Below are 15,965 nucleotides of genomic sequence, written 5' to 3'. Positions count from 1 at the left end.
TGAGGGCAGAGCGGTAGATGTCATCTATATGGACTTCAGTAAGGCGTTTGACAAGGTTCCCCAGTGGTGACTGATTAGCAAGGTTAGATCTCACTGAATACAGGGAGAACTAGCCATTTGGATACAGAACTGGCTCAAAGGTAGAAGACAGAGGGTGGTGGTGGAGGAGTGTTTTTCAGACTGGAGGCCTGTGACCAGTGGAGTGCCACAAGGATCGGTGCTGGGTCATCTCCTTTTTGTCATTTACATAAATGATTTGGATGGGAGCATAAGAGGTACAGTCAGTAAGTTTGCAGATGATATCAATATTGGAGGTGTCGTGGACAGCGAAGAGGGTTATCTCATATTATAACAGGATCTTGACCAAATGGGCCAATGTGCTGAGAAGTGGCAGATGGAGTTTAATTCAGATAAATACGAGGTGCTGCATTTTGGGAAAGCTAATCTTAGCACTTAATGGTAATGTCCTAGGAAGTGCTGCTGAACAAAGAGACCTTGCAGTGCAGGTTCTTAGCTCCTTGAAAGTGGAGTCGCAGGTGGATAGGATAGTGAAGAAGGCATTTGGTATGCTTTCCTTTATTGGTCAGAGTATTGAGTACAGGAGTTGGGAAGTCATGTTGCGGCTGTACAAGACATTGGTTCTGCCATTGTTGCAATATTGTGTGCAATTCTGGTCTCCTTCCTATCAGAACGATGTTGACAGGGTTAGAGGCTGAACAGGCTGGGGCTATTTTCCCTGGAGCGTCAGAGGCTGAAGGGTGACCTTATAGAGGTTTGCAAAATTGTGAGGGGCATGAATAGGGTAAATAGGCAAAGTCTTTTCCCTGGGGTGGGGGAGTCAGAACTAGAGGGCATAGGTTTAGGGTGAGCGGGGAAAGATAAAAAAAGAGACCTACGGGCAACGTTTTCACAGAGAGTGGTACATGTATGCAATGAGCTGCCAGAGGAAGTGGTGGAGGCTGGTACAATTGCAACATTTAAGAGGCATTTGCATGGGTTTATGAATAGGAAGGGTTTGGAGGGATATGGGCCCGGTGCTGGCAGAAGGCACTAGATTGGGTTGGGATATCTGGTTGGCATGGACGGGTTGGACCGAAGGGTCTATTTCCATGCTGCACATCTCTATGACTCTACGACTCTATGGCTCAAGAGGTAAAATAAAACACACGGTCTTACAGGAGAGAGAGAGAGAGAGATGGCAGCATGGACACCCTCTTCCACCTCGCTATTCCTTGGACCAGTAGCCTCAAACTGCCTGACTACTTTCAGCAAATAGCCAGACTACCAAAAATAAAATCAAACCAGAGAAGAGCTGAACCAGGAGAACTGGTCACTCCCCTTTCATTGTACAACTGTTTTTGCCTGAGGCAGTATCGATTACCTATAACTAAATTGGCCCTCAAACCCATCCAAGCCCAGACTTTTCGGAACCTGTGGTTTTATGACCTCCTGACAAAACAACGACAACATTACCTTATTAACGTCGCAGCATCATCACACCTGCAACTGTTTTTGTAAGCTGTGACTTTTCACTGATAAGTCAGAGACTTTTTATAAGTGAACCAGCCATCCTGTGTCTCTTACCAACCAGTGGAGCTCCTGAAGAAAGATGGCTACAAAGCCATGAGCTGACCAGCAGAAAAATGACAAAGACTCTCTCAGCAACAGAACCTGGGAATAAAGACAACATAAGTGTCTTTCCAGTTTTTTCCCCTTTGTTCCATAATCTCTCTTCCCAGTCTTTTTGTCTGCCTGTGTGTATTTAAGGGGGTGTTTAGAAGGGGATTTAACATTTTAATTAGTAGTATTATATGTCAGTAGTTTATAATTGTTTCCCTGTTTTTGGAGTCTAATTGCCTGGAAAAAATAATGATTCTTCTTCAGTCTAGAAACCTGGTTTATGTTTTCTATCAATCTGAGTCTGAAAGTCAGGTACCTTGTGTACTTCATAAAATTTTTAGCTCTTGTGACAACTCAGGGAACAGTGGGACATGAATTCTAGTACACTATCCCTGTAAGTCGTAACACCAACAATACTTCTTTGTTATTCTAACCATTCCACTAACATACATTTTTCTGAGTTAAAATTGGTTCCTCTGCAGTACTATGTTTATGTGAACTGTTATTTTCTTTGACTTATGCTCATTCAGTATTTCTCCATCCTTGTCAATTTCAATCAACCTTAAATTATGAGAATGGCAGATCATTTCTTTGAAATTTTGATTCTGGTGATGCATTTCCCCATCTTCCAACTTCCTCGTTGATAATGCACCAGAAATTTCCACATACCTTTATCAGTTCACTTATGAAAATGTGGTTTGTATTTTTAGCTTGTAATAAATGGACCTTTACACAACTGATATACTCTTAGAATGCAGTAAATAACCACTACACAGCTGTTTACTGTTTCTTTTTGCTGCTCATTATTGTTGGTTAAACAAATTGGAAAGAGTGTCACAGAAACGAGGAGTTGTTTTTGACTGCAGGTTGTTAAGCTATTGAAGCAAATTAAACAGCAATGTTTGAGAGGGAATTGACATAACCTTTAAAGGGAAAGAAAAGTATGGAACTATGGTAGAACAGCAGGGAGTGCAGCTAAATGGTAATTGAGAACTGACAAAGGGCAAAATGGGCTGAATAGCCTGCTTCATGGGCATGCCAAGTGTCTCAGCTGGATGAGCTTTTGCTCATTATGAAGGCTGCTGTCATCATTCTCTTTAAGTGTAGGAAACTAAAGGCTGTGTGGTCTAGTATGATAGAGGAAAACAATTTCCTGCTCTAATTGGAAGAGTTTCTTGTACTTAACAAGATATGCTTTATTACATATAAAAACAGAAACTCAGCAGATCTGGCAATATCTGTGAAGATAAAGTAGAGTCAATGTTTTAGGCCAAGTGATCCTTCTTAAGAACTGGTTATTTATTACATGTTAGTAACTGGTTACAGGTTACATTCATATGATAGGCATTGTTAGAGAGACTTTGTGGAGGAGTAGTAGTTAAGTCTCACTCCATTAAGATCCTAAATTATTGTACTTACAGGTCTATACAATATCACCATGGTGGCTGGTGGTTTTAGGTAGTCCTTGGTGGTGATTCCTCAGTAGTAATCCTTTCAGATCCTTTCAGACCCATACACAATATCGCTTCCCCCTCCCCCCGCCAAGCTTTTTCTTTTATAAGTAATATATATGGTGCAGATATATTAAACTTATTGGTACCCCATCTCTTTCTGATTCTCTGAGCTTGCAAGTCCAAATGATCTGGAGGTTTCAATGTTCTCCAGAACATATTTCTTTCAAGTTGAAAGCCTGGTGGTTTGATGGGTGGAAGATCATTGTCTTTGACTCTTTTCATGGCTGTTCCTGGAGATCCTTTTAAACCACAGGAGCTTTAATCGCTTAAATTTCCTTAACTAAGGATGTCTTCATGCTGAAATAACAATTTCTTCTTTGCAGTATCCAGAATCTCAGAGACAGCCAGTTTCTTTCCTGCCACAGTTTCTGAGGATTTTTCCTGGGAAGAAAGTCAGATATTCTGCTTCCAACTTGTCACTTTCAAGTGACATCAGCATTTCACATCATAATGCCTTTGTAAAGTGACATCTATCATATCTATCTTTACTTACATTAGCTGTACACTCATCAATTCACTGATCATTAACTAGCTCATTGCTTGCTTTTTCTCCCAAACCTTGCTAGCTCTTGCAGTTTCAGTACTTATTAAAATTGATAGCTGTGGAATGCATTGTGCCACTTCAATAGATGTGCCTTCTTACTCAAGATTCTTGATTGTAAAATATGTGTAGTATTTCTATTACTTGGCATCACAGAAGTTGGAAAGTTGCTTTTTGCACAGTTTGAATTTTAAATGATACTCTTCCTGGACCATGCAGTTGTTTTGTCGTCAGCTGGAGGCAACACTTTCTTAACCATGGACCATAGTTTTATAATATAGTGACAACTGCCCCAATGTTTAGCCTAAAACTTGTGATAGGACCAAAATATAATATCTGGATCATTGATTTCTCCAGCAACATTTTTTACGTATTTCTCCGTTATAAATATCTACAACATCAGCATCTCTCTGTGGGTCATCATTGGATTTCATGCTTTTCTAAAAATGTGTCCACATACTTTTATGAAAAAGCTCCATTGCGTGACAGATAAAATATTCACTTTCATTGCCAGACACACTGTTCTCATCAGCACTAACCAGAACCTACGTCAGCTTCCTGTAACGTTAACTTTCTTGCATTGCGTAGATAGTCTGAGCAAAAGTACACAAACAAACAATCCACCAGAGGTGTACCTCAGCCAATTATGAACAAAGGAAGTATGGAAATGCATTATGCATGAGATGGACCTCCATAATTATCTCTTACACCATAGAATGCTGTGATGAGGGATATCAAATCTACCTTGTTAGCTCAGTTGTCACAACTGGAGTCTCAACCACATGACTGAATCTAGTGGTTTTGAATAGATTTATATCTATACAGCTTTGACTTCTTTCCACAGTCTGCTTTTTATGTCAGGACAAAATACAGGAGCACTAAGCTTAGTTACAGTATGTCTCTTATCATGACCTCTCTCAAAATCTGATTTTTAGAAAGAATCCTAAGTTTCAGTAGGGAAATGAATAAATTCCCTGTCTGCAAGCATTATAATGTTGTGTCTTGAACTGCATCCACCTCCCTCAAAAACATCCTCTGGAACAGCATCCAACTGCAAGAACCTCACTGGACATTGACTTAATGAACTCTAATTCATGCAAATTAATGCCAGTACTTTGATTTTTAAGTAATTTGTAATTGTAATTTCATTCCTTTTTTTTATTTGTACTGGCATGTTGGTACATTATTGAAAATCAGCTGTGCTATGATCTGAAAATATACTAACACATGCAATCATACAAAATGATAGAAAAGGCAAGCAGAATTATATTTGCTGTAGTTGCGTCCACTGGAACCATCTGAGATGTCTAGGGTAGATTCACTGCCACTAATTCTTCATATTTGTATTCACCTAACTACAAATAAGAAGAATTAGTGCACGTGAGATTTTATGGTTTCAGATGTCTTTAATCTTGAATCTATAAGGGTCTGATCAATGCAATTGGCCCTTGAAGGGCCTTACAGATTCCCAAAATGGAGAGTCCCCTCCTGCAGACAAAGCAAACTTCCTCCACCTACGATGCTATTTTTCATCTTTATGACACAATTGAGAATCAGATGAAAATGGAAGACTTACCATAGACTCATAGAATCATTGAGTAGTACAGCACAGAACCAAACCTTTCAGTCCAACTCATTCACGCCGATCAGATATCTTAAATTAATCTAGTGCCACTTGCCAACATTTGGCCCACATCCCTCTAAGCTCTTCCTATTCATATACCTATCCAGATACCAGATTGCATTCGAGGTTGTCAGTTACAGGCTCTGCCTTTTATTTGAGGTGACCATCTCCTAAATCTTCAGGATCCTTTCTGCATTGTAGCCCCTGTCAAACCCATCATGTTTGACCCTCACCACATTTCTAATCAACTCCTTTACCTAGTTTTTCAGCTCCCAAATTTACTCCTGAAAGAGAAGAAAGTCCCTCACCTCTCTTTTAAAACACCAATTTTATATTCAATGCAGTGGCTATTAATGCTGGACTCACACGCAAGAGTTAAACTTTTTCCATATCTACCTTTCAAGACCATTCAGAATCCTATAAACTCCAGTGAAAAGAAGCTCAGCCTGTCCAATCTTTACTCATAGGACAACCCATTCATTTCAATCCAGTAGAACTTCCCTGAACAACCTACCTACCATCATTACTTTTATGTTCAATTCCTTCTGTAATAAAGGAAAGCATTCCATTAACCATCTTAATCACTTGATGTACGGGTATGCTCATGATCTGTGGCTGATGCACTTGATGACTTAACTCTCTCTACACCTTGGGATTCTGTACTTCCTTTCCATTTAATGCTTTTTATTCTTTCTCCCAAAGTGAACTTTACATTTTCTGAAATTATACTCCATCTGCCTGTCACTTAATCTATCCATATCAGTTTAGGGTGTAGGTTTGCTCGCTGAGCTGTAGGTTTGATATTCAGACATTTCGTTACCTGGCTAGGTAACGTCATCAGTGGCGACTTCCAAGTGAAGCGAAGCTGTTGTCTCCTGCATTCTATTTATATCTTTCTCCTGGATGGGGTTCCTGGGGTTTGTGGTGATGTCATTTCCTGTTCATTTTCTGAGGGGTTGATAGATGGCGTCTAGATCTATGTGTTTGTTTATGGCGTTGTGGTTGGAGTGCCAGGCCTCTAGGAATTCTCTGGCATTCCTTTGCTTAGCCTGTCCCAGGATAGATGTACTGTCCCAGTCGAAATGGTGGCTTTTTTCATCCGTGTGTAGCGCTACGAGAGACCCCTCGGAATCATAGTAGCACACAAACCCACCAACACACTCAAACAAAAACTAACAAACTTAAAAGACCCAGTACATCCCATGGACAAAACGAACATCGACAAAATTCCATGCAAGGACTGCCACAAACACTACATAGGACAAACAGGAAGAAAGTTAGCCACCAGGATACACGAACACCAGCTAGCCACAAAAGGACACGACCCTCTCTCCCTCATAGTCCTACACACGATCCTGTTATAATCTGAGGTAATACTCTTTGCTGTCCACGACACCTCCAATTTTGGTGTCATCTGCAAACTTACTGACTGTACCTCTTATGCTCGCATCCAAATCATTTATGTAAATGACAAAAAGTAGATGACCCAGCACTGATCCTTGTGGCACTCCACTGGTCACAGGCCTCTAGTCTGAAAAACAACCCTCCACCACCACCCTCTGTCTTCTACCTTTGAGCCAGTTCTGTATCCAAATGGCTAGTTCTCCCTGTATTCAGTGAGATCTAACCTTGCTAATCAGTCACCAATGGGGAACCTTGTCGAACGCCTTACTGAAGTCCATATAGATGACATCTACCGCTCTGCCCTCATCAATCCTCTTTGTTACTTCCTCAAAGAACTCAATCAAGTTTGTGAGACATGATTTCTCATGCACAAAGCCCTGTTGACTATCCCTCATCAGTCCTTGCCTTTCTAAATATATGTACATCCTGTCCCTCAGGATTTCCTCCAACAACCTGCCCACCAACGTCAGGCTCACTGGTCTATAGTTCCCTGGCTGGTCCTTACCACCCTTCTTAATCAGTGGCACCACGTTAGCTAACCTCCAGTCTTCCAGCACCTCACCTGTGACTATCGATGACACAAATATTTCACCAAGAGACCCAGCAACTGCTTCTCTAGCTTCCCACAGAGTTCTAGGGTACACCTGATCTGGTCCTGGGGATTTATCCACCTTTACCAATTTAAAGACATCCAGTACTTCCTCCTCTGTAATATGGACATTTTACAAGATGTCACCATCTATTTCCCTACATCTATATCTTCCATATCCTTTTCCACAGTAAATACTGATGCAAAATACTCATTTAGTATTTCCTCCATTTTCTGCGGCTCCACACAAAGGCAGCCCTGCTGATCTTTGAGGGGCCCTATTCTCTCCCTGGTTAGCCTTTTATCCTTTATGTATTTGTAAAAACTCTTTGGATTCTCCTTAATTCTATTTGCCAAAGCTATCTCATGTCCCCTTTTTGACCTCCTCATTTCCCTCTTAAGTATACTCCTACTCCCTTTATACTATTCTAAGACTTCACACGATCTATCCTGTCTATACCTTACATATGCTTCCTTCTTTTTCTTAACCAAACCCTCAATTTCTTTACTCATCCAGCATTCCCTATAACCTACCAGCCTTTCCTTTCACCCTGACAGGAATATACTTTCTCTGGATCCTTGTTATCTCAGTTCTGAAAAAAAGGCTTCCCATTTTCCAACTGTTCCTTTATCTGCGAACATCTACCCCCAGTCAGCTTTCGAAAGTTCTTGCCTAATACCATCAAAATTGGCCTTTCTCCAATTTAGTACTTCAACTTTTAGATCTGGTCGATCCTTTTCCATCATTATTTTAAATCTAATAGAATTATGGTCGCTGGCCCCAAAATGATCCCCCACTGACACCTCAGTCACGTGCCCTGCCTTATTTCCCAAGAGTAGGTCAAGTTTTGCACCTTCTCCAGTAGGCACATCCACATACAGATTCAGAAAATTGTCTTGTACACACTTAACAAATTCCTCTCCATCTAAACCCTTAACACTATGGCAGTCCCAGTTTACGTTTGGAAAATTAAAATCCGCTACCATAACCACCCTATTATTCTTACAGTTAGCGGAGATCTCCTTACAAGTTTGTTTCTCAATTTCCCTCAGGCTATTAGGGGGACTATAATACAATCCCAATAAGGTTATCATGCCTTTCTTATTTCTCAGTTCCACCCAAATAACTTCCCTGGATATATTTCCGGGAATATCCTCCCTCAGCACAGCTGTAATGCTATCCCTTATCAAAGCCAAGGGGTGTTTATGGGGATTGTTGCAAATATTGGGAACAGCATCATTAAATTGATATAATCCATTGGGTTTTCAAATAGGTTAAGTTATTCTGTCTTCTATTCTCTTTTGTTTGTGTTTCATTAGGTAATCTTGTAAATAAATTCTGTTGTGTTTAAAATTAAGTGGTTTGACCACCTGTATCCCTCCTGAAATATCCGTGTTACACCTGCTTAAAACTACTGGCAAAGTAAGGGTCTGAGCTACTTTCTTGAAATGTTTGGAGGTGATCTGGCCTGGTCCTTCATGCAGGAAAGATAAAATGGTTCTTCTAGTGAGATTTGACTGCAGAGAACAGAGGCACCACTCCTCAATCGGGGAGGTACTGAACACTTGTCCCACTCTCTCTGTAACATTTTTCTCAGTTCCAAGCTCTTCAGCTATCTGGGACCAATTGCACAATTTTTAGCTGGCTTTGGCCTTGAAGGTCAAGGCCTACACTTACCTTGGGTTCAGATACAGCACTGTGTAGAAGCAATGTGGAGTGGAGTAGCAGCTGAGACATAAGGCATACTCTTATCTGTCATGCAGAATACACTGGACATATTTGGGAGCAGCGCAAAGTGGCAAAGAGTATAAGTAGCAGCTGAGGTCTACACTGAGCCTTGAAACCTACACAATCATCATTCTGCTGCTGGCAACTGACATGGACTGAGTTTTAAAAAAGTCAACTAAGTGAGGGCCAGTATCATCAAAGGACTGCCTGTTTTGCATTGGTTGAGCTTCTGAACAATGATATGAAGCTTCCCCACTTAGAGCCAGTACTTCCTGTATGTCTACCTGCCACTGCTGCCTCTCCCTGTGCACCTGCATGAAGCTGATACACAGTGTTAGCTCCTGCTGGTAGTTTAGCAGGTGCCTAGTCTCCAGCAATCCTCTGATTACCAGGGTCTGAAATACTCCCCCCTCACCCATGTATTGAGTTGTCGACATCTGGAACTCACAGTGTGCTGTTTTGGAGCTCCCTGCTCCCCGAGGCAGTCATAGAAAGTGGTCCCTCCAATGTGTCCACCCAATTGTCTGGGGAGATGGAAGAGTTCTCCTTTGCAGCAGTTGAGCTGGTCCTTGAGTATAAGACATAAGATACAGAAAATGTTGCAACCACTGATTAGTAGTGCTATTTGATACCTGGTTAATGTGACGATTTCTAGGGGATAACAAGATATAATTATTCAGTTGTCAGGATTTGGATATGTCTGCAACCTTGCAGGATTCTGTCTTTTCTGCCGCTAAGACAGGTACCTTTTCATCACAGATGTTTTGTCCTTTAATGATATAAAGAAGTTGAATGAGTAAGATGCTAGAATGGGTCTATAGCTGGTAGTGAAGGATTGAACAAAAGGGAAACCACTATCCATTTCAGTCTGCCAGCTGCGAATGCACCCATTAATCATCGCCACTCCTTAACCACCCGACACCTGGAGGAAGAATGCATCACCTTTCCACCCTGGGACCCTCCAACAATGTGGGTTTCACCAGTTTCTTCATTTCCCCTCCCCCCCAGCTTATCCCAGATCCAATCTTCCAACTTGACACTGCCCTCATGACCTGAACTACCTGTCCACCTTCCTTCCCACCGAGCTGCTCCACCCTACCCTCTGACCTATCACCATTACCTCCACATCCATCCACCTATAGCTCTCTCAGCAACCTTGTTTCCAGCTCTACCCTCTCCCATTGATGTCTCCCGAAACGTTTGATGTTTGCCGAAACGTCGACTCTCCTGCCCCTCGGATGCTGCCTCACCTGCTGTGCTTTTCTAGCACCACACTCTGGACCCTGCACCCATTTAAAGTCTACCTTTAAGCAGAACTCACGTACAAGAGAGATCCTATTCTTGAGCTGCTTTCTTCACTGACCAATGTGTGTGGTGGATGTATTCCTGACATTCTTTTTTCCCAGGTCAGATTCAACTCACAACAAACTAGTAGTTGTCCAGCACCTTACATGATCACTGAAAATAATTCCCAAACTACCTTCACTGTAAGTGCAGCCCACACTCAGACCAATTTCCAAGAAGAACAACCATAATTTTTCTGTCAGCTTCAGTGGTAAAGAAATTAGGAACAGCAAACAATCCATTATTGAGTCTCTATCAATACATTTCCACATAGACCAATATAGACCATTTTCACTCCCTTTCAGTACAATGTTCAAAATTCAAACCACTTAGTATTTTTACAGCCATTTGTGAAAAAGTAAATGTACTTTAGTCAGTCTGGACAATTTAGCTGAAAATGCATTCTTAAGGTTTTTCAAGGAGTGGCTATCCCCATCTCGAAGAAGTATGCTGTATTGGAAAGTTTAGGGGGTGATGGACTCTCAGGTGAATGTATCGCTGACAGCCACGTTACTGGTACCAAGACTGATTCTGCTTTCATGAGGGGTATGTCAACGTCCAAGGGATCGATGCTGATGGGAGACTCTCAAATCAGAGATACAGATAGATGTTTCTGCTGCTGACAGTGAGATATCAAAATGGCATGTTATCTCCAATGGTGTCATGGTGTACGATGTCTCAGAGAAGGTGCAAAATATTCTCAAGAAGAGAGTGACCAGATGGAGGTTGCTGTATATGTTGTTCCTAACCACATAGATCGAGAAAGGGACAAGTTTCTGAAGACAGAATGTAGAAAATTAGTCATGAGGTTAAAAAGTAGATCCATGAGGATAATAGTATCTGGATTACTACTGGTGCCATGCTCTGGTGAGAGTAGGGTTAGAAGTATTGAGCGGATGAATGCGTGGCTGAAGAGCTGGTGCAGGAGGCAGGGATTCATGTTTTTGGATTATTGGCATGTCTTTTGGGGTAGAAGTACTTATTCATTTGTGGAATATGGGCATCACTGACTGGCCAGCATTTATTTCCCATCCCTGGTTGCCCTTGAGAAAATGGTGGGGAGCCGCCTCTTGAACCGCTGCAGTCTACTGGCCATTAAGGAGGGAATTCCAGGATTTTGACCCAGCAACAATGAATGAACAGTGATATATTTTCAAGTCAGGATGGTGAGTGGATTGAAGGGAACTTGTAAGTGGTGAAGTTCCAACTTTTCTGCTGCTTATGTCCTTCTAGATGAAAGTGGTTTGGAAAGTGCTGTCTAAGGATCTTTGGTGAATTTCTCCAATTCGTTTTGTAGATGGTACACACTGCTGCTACTGAGCATTGATGGGAATCTATACTTGTGCATATAGCGCCAATCAGGCAGGCTACTCCGTCCTGGATGCCCATATAGATCCCTGGCTTCATGGTAATGGTTGAGTGGGGAATATGCTGGGCCATGAGGTTGCAGGTTTTGTGGAGTGCATTTCTGCTCCTATTGATGGTCCCCAGTGCCTCATGGATGACCACGCTTGAGTTGCTGGATCTGTTTGAAATCTGTCCCGTTGTTAATGGTGATAGTGCCACACAACAGGATGGAGGATATTCTCATTGTGAAGGTAAGACTTGGTCTCCACAGGAGTATGCAGTGGTCACTCTTACTGACACTGCCATAGACAGGTGCATCTGCAGCTGGCAGATTGGTAAGGATGAGGTCAAGTATATTGTTCCATCTTGTTGATTCCCTCACCACCTACCACACAGCAGTCTAGCAGCTATGTCCTTTAGGACCCAATGAGCTCGATCAGTAGTACAGTTGATTAGTAGTAGTAGTACTGCTGCCAAGATACTGTTGGTGGTGAACATTGAAATCTCCCAGTCAGAGTTCATTTCATGCCATTGCCAACCTCAGTGCTTCTTCTCAGTGTAGTTCAAAGTGGAGGAGTACTGATTCATCAGCCGAGGGAGGACAGTGTGCGGTGATCAGCAGGAGGTTTCTTTGCTCATGTTTGACCTGACGCCCTGAGACTTCATGGGGTTCGGATTTAATCCCATGGGCAACTCCCAGGGCAACTCCCTCCCAAGTGTACCCCTTTGTGTCTCTATCTCTGCTGGGTCTGTCATCCAGGGTTAATGCTGGTGGTGTTTGGGATATTGTCTCTCAGTATGATTCCGTGAGTTGACCATTTCAGGATGTAGCATGACAAGTCTATGAGACAGCTGTCCCAATTTTGGAACTAGCTCCCAGATGTTAGTAAAGAGGACTTTGTAGACTTAACAGGACTGTTCCTGCTGTTGTCTTTACCAGTGCCTAGATTGATGGCTGGTGGTCTGCCGGGATTCATGCCTATTTCACGTTAGTATTTACTTTGGAGAACGATATAGATGCTGGAAACCTTAGAGAAATAAATAGTGATATCTTGAAAAGTGTCCATGTGACAGAGGAGGAAATGTTGGATGTCTTAAAATGTGTGAAGGTGAATAAATCCACGGGATCTGATCAAAGTACCGGGAAGTGATTCCTGGGCCCGTTACTGAGATATTTGTGTCATCAGTAGCCATGGATAAGGTTCTGGAAGACTGGAGGGTGGCTGATGTGGTGCCATTATTTCAGAAAGGTGGTAAGGAAAATACAGGGAACTATAGACTGGTGAGCCTGATACCAGTGGTGGGTCAGTTATTGGAGGTGACAGGATTTACATGTATTTGGAAAGGCAAGGACTGATTATGGGTAGTCAACATGACTTTGTGCATGGGTAAGCGTATCTGACAAACCTGACTGAGTTTTTTGAGGATGTGACAAAGAAACTTGATGGAGGCAGAGCAGTGGATGTGGTGTACGTGGTCTTCAGCCAGGCGTTCGACAAGGTGCCCATGGTGGATTGATTAGCAAGTTTAGATCACATGGAATCCCCCTGGTGAGCTCACATATTTGATAAAAAATTGGTTTGAATGTAAGAGACAGAGAGTGATAGTGGAGGGCTGTTTTCAGACTGGAGACCTGTGACCAGCAGTGTGCCCCAATGATAGGTGCTGGGTTCACTGCTTTTCATCAATTATATAAATGATTTGGGTGTGAACATAGGAGTTATGGTTAGTAAATCTGTAGAAGACACAAAAATTGGTGGTGTGAATGGTGAAGAAAGTTATTTCAGAGTACAATGGGACCTTGATCAGATAGATTAATTTAAGATATCTGGTCGGCATGGAAGAATTCTGCAGAAGGGTCTGTTTCAGTGCTGTACAAGTCTATGACTGTAACTTTAGTAGAGCGCCGCCCCAATCTGTAATATTAAATGGGGAAGTTCTGTATATAAAAGATGGCTCTTTCAGTTCATTAACTCGTGTTTGTGACTGCGTCGCTAAGTTTATCACAGTCCTGGGAGAAAGTGAGGACTGCAGATGCTGGGGATCAGAGCTTAAAAATGTGTTGCTGGAAAAGCGCAGCAGGTCAGGCAGCTTCAAAGGAGAAGGTGAATCGACGTTTCAGGCATAAGTCCTTCTTGAGGAATGAGGAGGGTGTGCCAAGCAGCCTAAGATAAAAGGTAGGGAGGAGGGACTTGGGGGAGGGAGACAGGCCGCCTACTTGCGAAACGTTTCAGAGAACACCTCTGGGACACCCGCACCAACCAACCCAACCGCCCCGTGGCTGAACACTTTAACTCCCCCTCCCACTCCACCAAGGACATGCGGGTCCTTGGCCTCCTCCATCGCCAGACCATGGCAACACGACGCCTGGTGGAAGAGTGCCTCATCTTCCGCCTAGGAACCCTCCAACCACAAGAGATGAATGCAGAATTCTCCAGGTTCCTCATTTCCCCTCCCCCCACCTTTTCTCAGTCCCAGCCCTCAGACTCAGCACCGCCTTCTTGACCTGCAATCTTCTTCCCGACCTCTCCGCCCCCACCCCCTCTCTGGCCTATCACCCTCGCCTTAACCTCCTTCCACCAATCGCATTCCCAACACCCCTCCCCCAAGTCCCTCCTCCCTATCTTTTATCTGAGCCTGCTTGGCATAACCTCCTCATTCCTGAAGAAGGGCTTATGCTGAAACGTCGATTCTCCTTCTCCTTTGAAGCTGCCTGACCTGCTGCGCTTTTCCAGCAACACATTTTTAAGCTTTATCACAATCCTACCTACAATGGGCAATTTGACTTCGTTGTGTGCTTTCGTCAAAGAAGTCAATGCATCCTACAATGCACCAATAATAATTGTAACCTTTATCCTGGGATTTATTGGAAACGTCGTTGCTTTATGGATCTTCAGTTTTCATATGAAATCTTGGAAACCAAACACAGTGTATTCACTGAACCTGGCGATTGCAGACACTATGTTAATCTGCTGTTTACCATTTCGAGCAGATTACTATATCCGGGAGAAGAACTGGATTTATGGTGATGTTCCTTGTCGTCTGAAGATATTTTTTATTTCCTTAAATCGAGCAGGAAGCATCATGTTCCTCACAGCGATGGCAATCAATCGGTATTTTAAAGTGGTCCACCCTCACCACAAGGTGAATACGATGTCTACAAGGTGTGCAGTGAAGGTAGCCGGCAGCTTGTGGATTCTGGCCGTGGCAATGTGTTCACATCTTTTAGCAGAACGTCGGTCTTTCAAACACGACAACCAGACATACTGTGAACCGTTTGACATGTGGAATCCTCTCCATCCCACAGCAATTTGGACCGATATTGTTTTTATTCTTTTCAAGTTTGCTATCCCGGCTCCGATTATCCTCTTCTCCACGTGCTGCATCATCTGGAAGTTAAACCAGATAAAAATTGAGTTGAGGAGTAAATATAAAAGAGCGATGAAGCTTGTGATCGCTGTGGCTGCAGTGTTTGTGCTCTGTTTCTTACCCACAAACATTGCTGTTATTGCTGTGTTAATCACAAAACTAAGAGTCGCTGAAGGCTGCAAATCATATGAGACAGCTGTTCATGTCTTTTATAATACACTATTTATGACATATCTGAACAGTGTCCTGAATCCGGTTATTTACTACTTTTCAAGTTCGACATTCAAAAATGCTTTAATGAAAGCAGTTACTTCTCTGAATCCAAACTGTTCCAAATCAGAAACTGATAGTGCGAGAGAATCCCCAGGAGAAATAGATGGTGGTCATCAATCAAAAAGGACAGCGGACTGTCATAACTGTGAGCCATCCCAAACTGTACCGACTTTGTGTGCATGACCCAGTAGTTAATAATGTGCGTGTCTTTCAATTGTCGTCAATACATTGTTGCAAAATGTTGAAACTTCTTGGATTTTTAGATATTGTAAAATCAATTAATCTGTTTCTTTAGGATATTAAAAAACTATGTTTTTACATCACGTTTTCCATGTGCTTAAAGCTTGAAACATTTTACCCTGCAACATTGACTTGGGAGTTTCAGTGATAAAGTTTTTAGCTCCACAAAGAGCTAGATTCTTGTAATTAATAAAGAAAAGTTTGAAGAGAATTTTGAGGAATGATAGCGATAATGGCGCTGTTTCTTTTCTATTTCTCTTCCTCAGAGCCAGCTCTCAGTGTGAACAGGATCTCTCACTTTTTTTTCCTTTTTTTAATCCCAACACTACCGCCTAACTGTGGTAGTCCTTATTTTTTCCCCAGCACCCATG

General features: G+C 42.4%; 1 protein-coding gene across 1 annotated transcript; it reads left to right on the top strand.

The window, feature by feature from the left end:
- The first annotated feature begins 14,474 nt into the window (after positions 1-14,474).
- Positions 14,475-15,552, top strand: LOC140487703 (hydroxycarboxylic acid receptor 2-like). The gene has a single exon (XM_072586969.1). It carries the CDS (start codon positions 14,485-14,487, stop codon positions 15,535-15,537), a length of 1,053 nt encoding a protein of 350 aa, XP_072443070.1. The 5' UTR covers positions 14,475-14,484; the 3' UTR covers positions 15,538-15,552.
- Positions 15,553-15,965: the final 413 nt, after the last annotated feature.

This window comes from Chiloscyllium punctatum, chromosome 17 (assembly GCF_047496795.1).
Source record: "Chiloscyllium punctatum isolate Juve2018m chromosome 17, sChiPun1.3, whole genome shotgun sequence".
NCBI lineage: Eukaryota > Metazoa > Chordata > Chondrichthyes > Orectolobiformes > Hemiscylliidae > Chiloscyllium > Chiloscyllium punctatum.
This window is presented reverse-complemented; position numbering and strand designations above follow the sequence as displayed.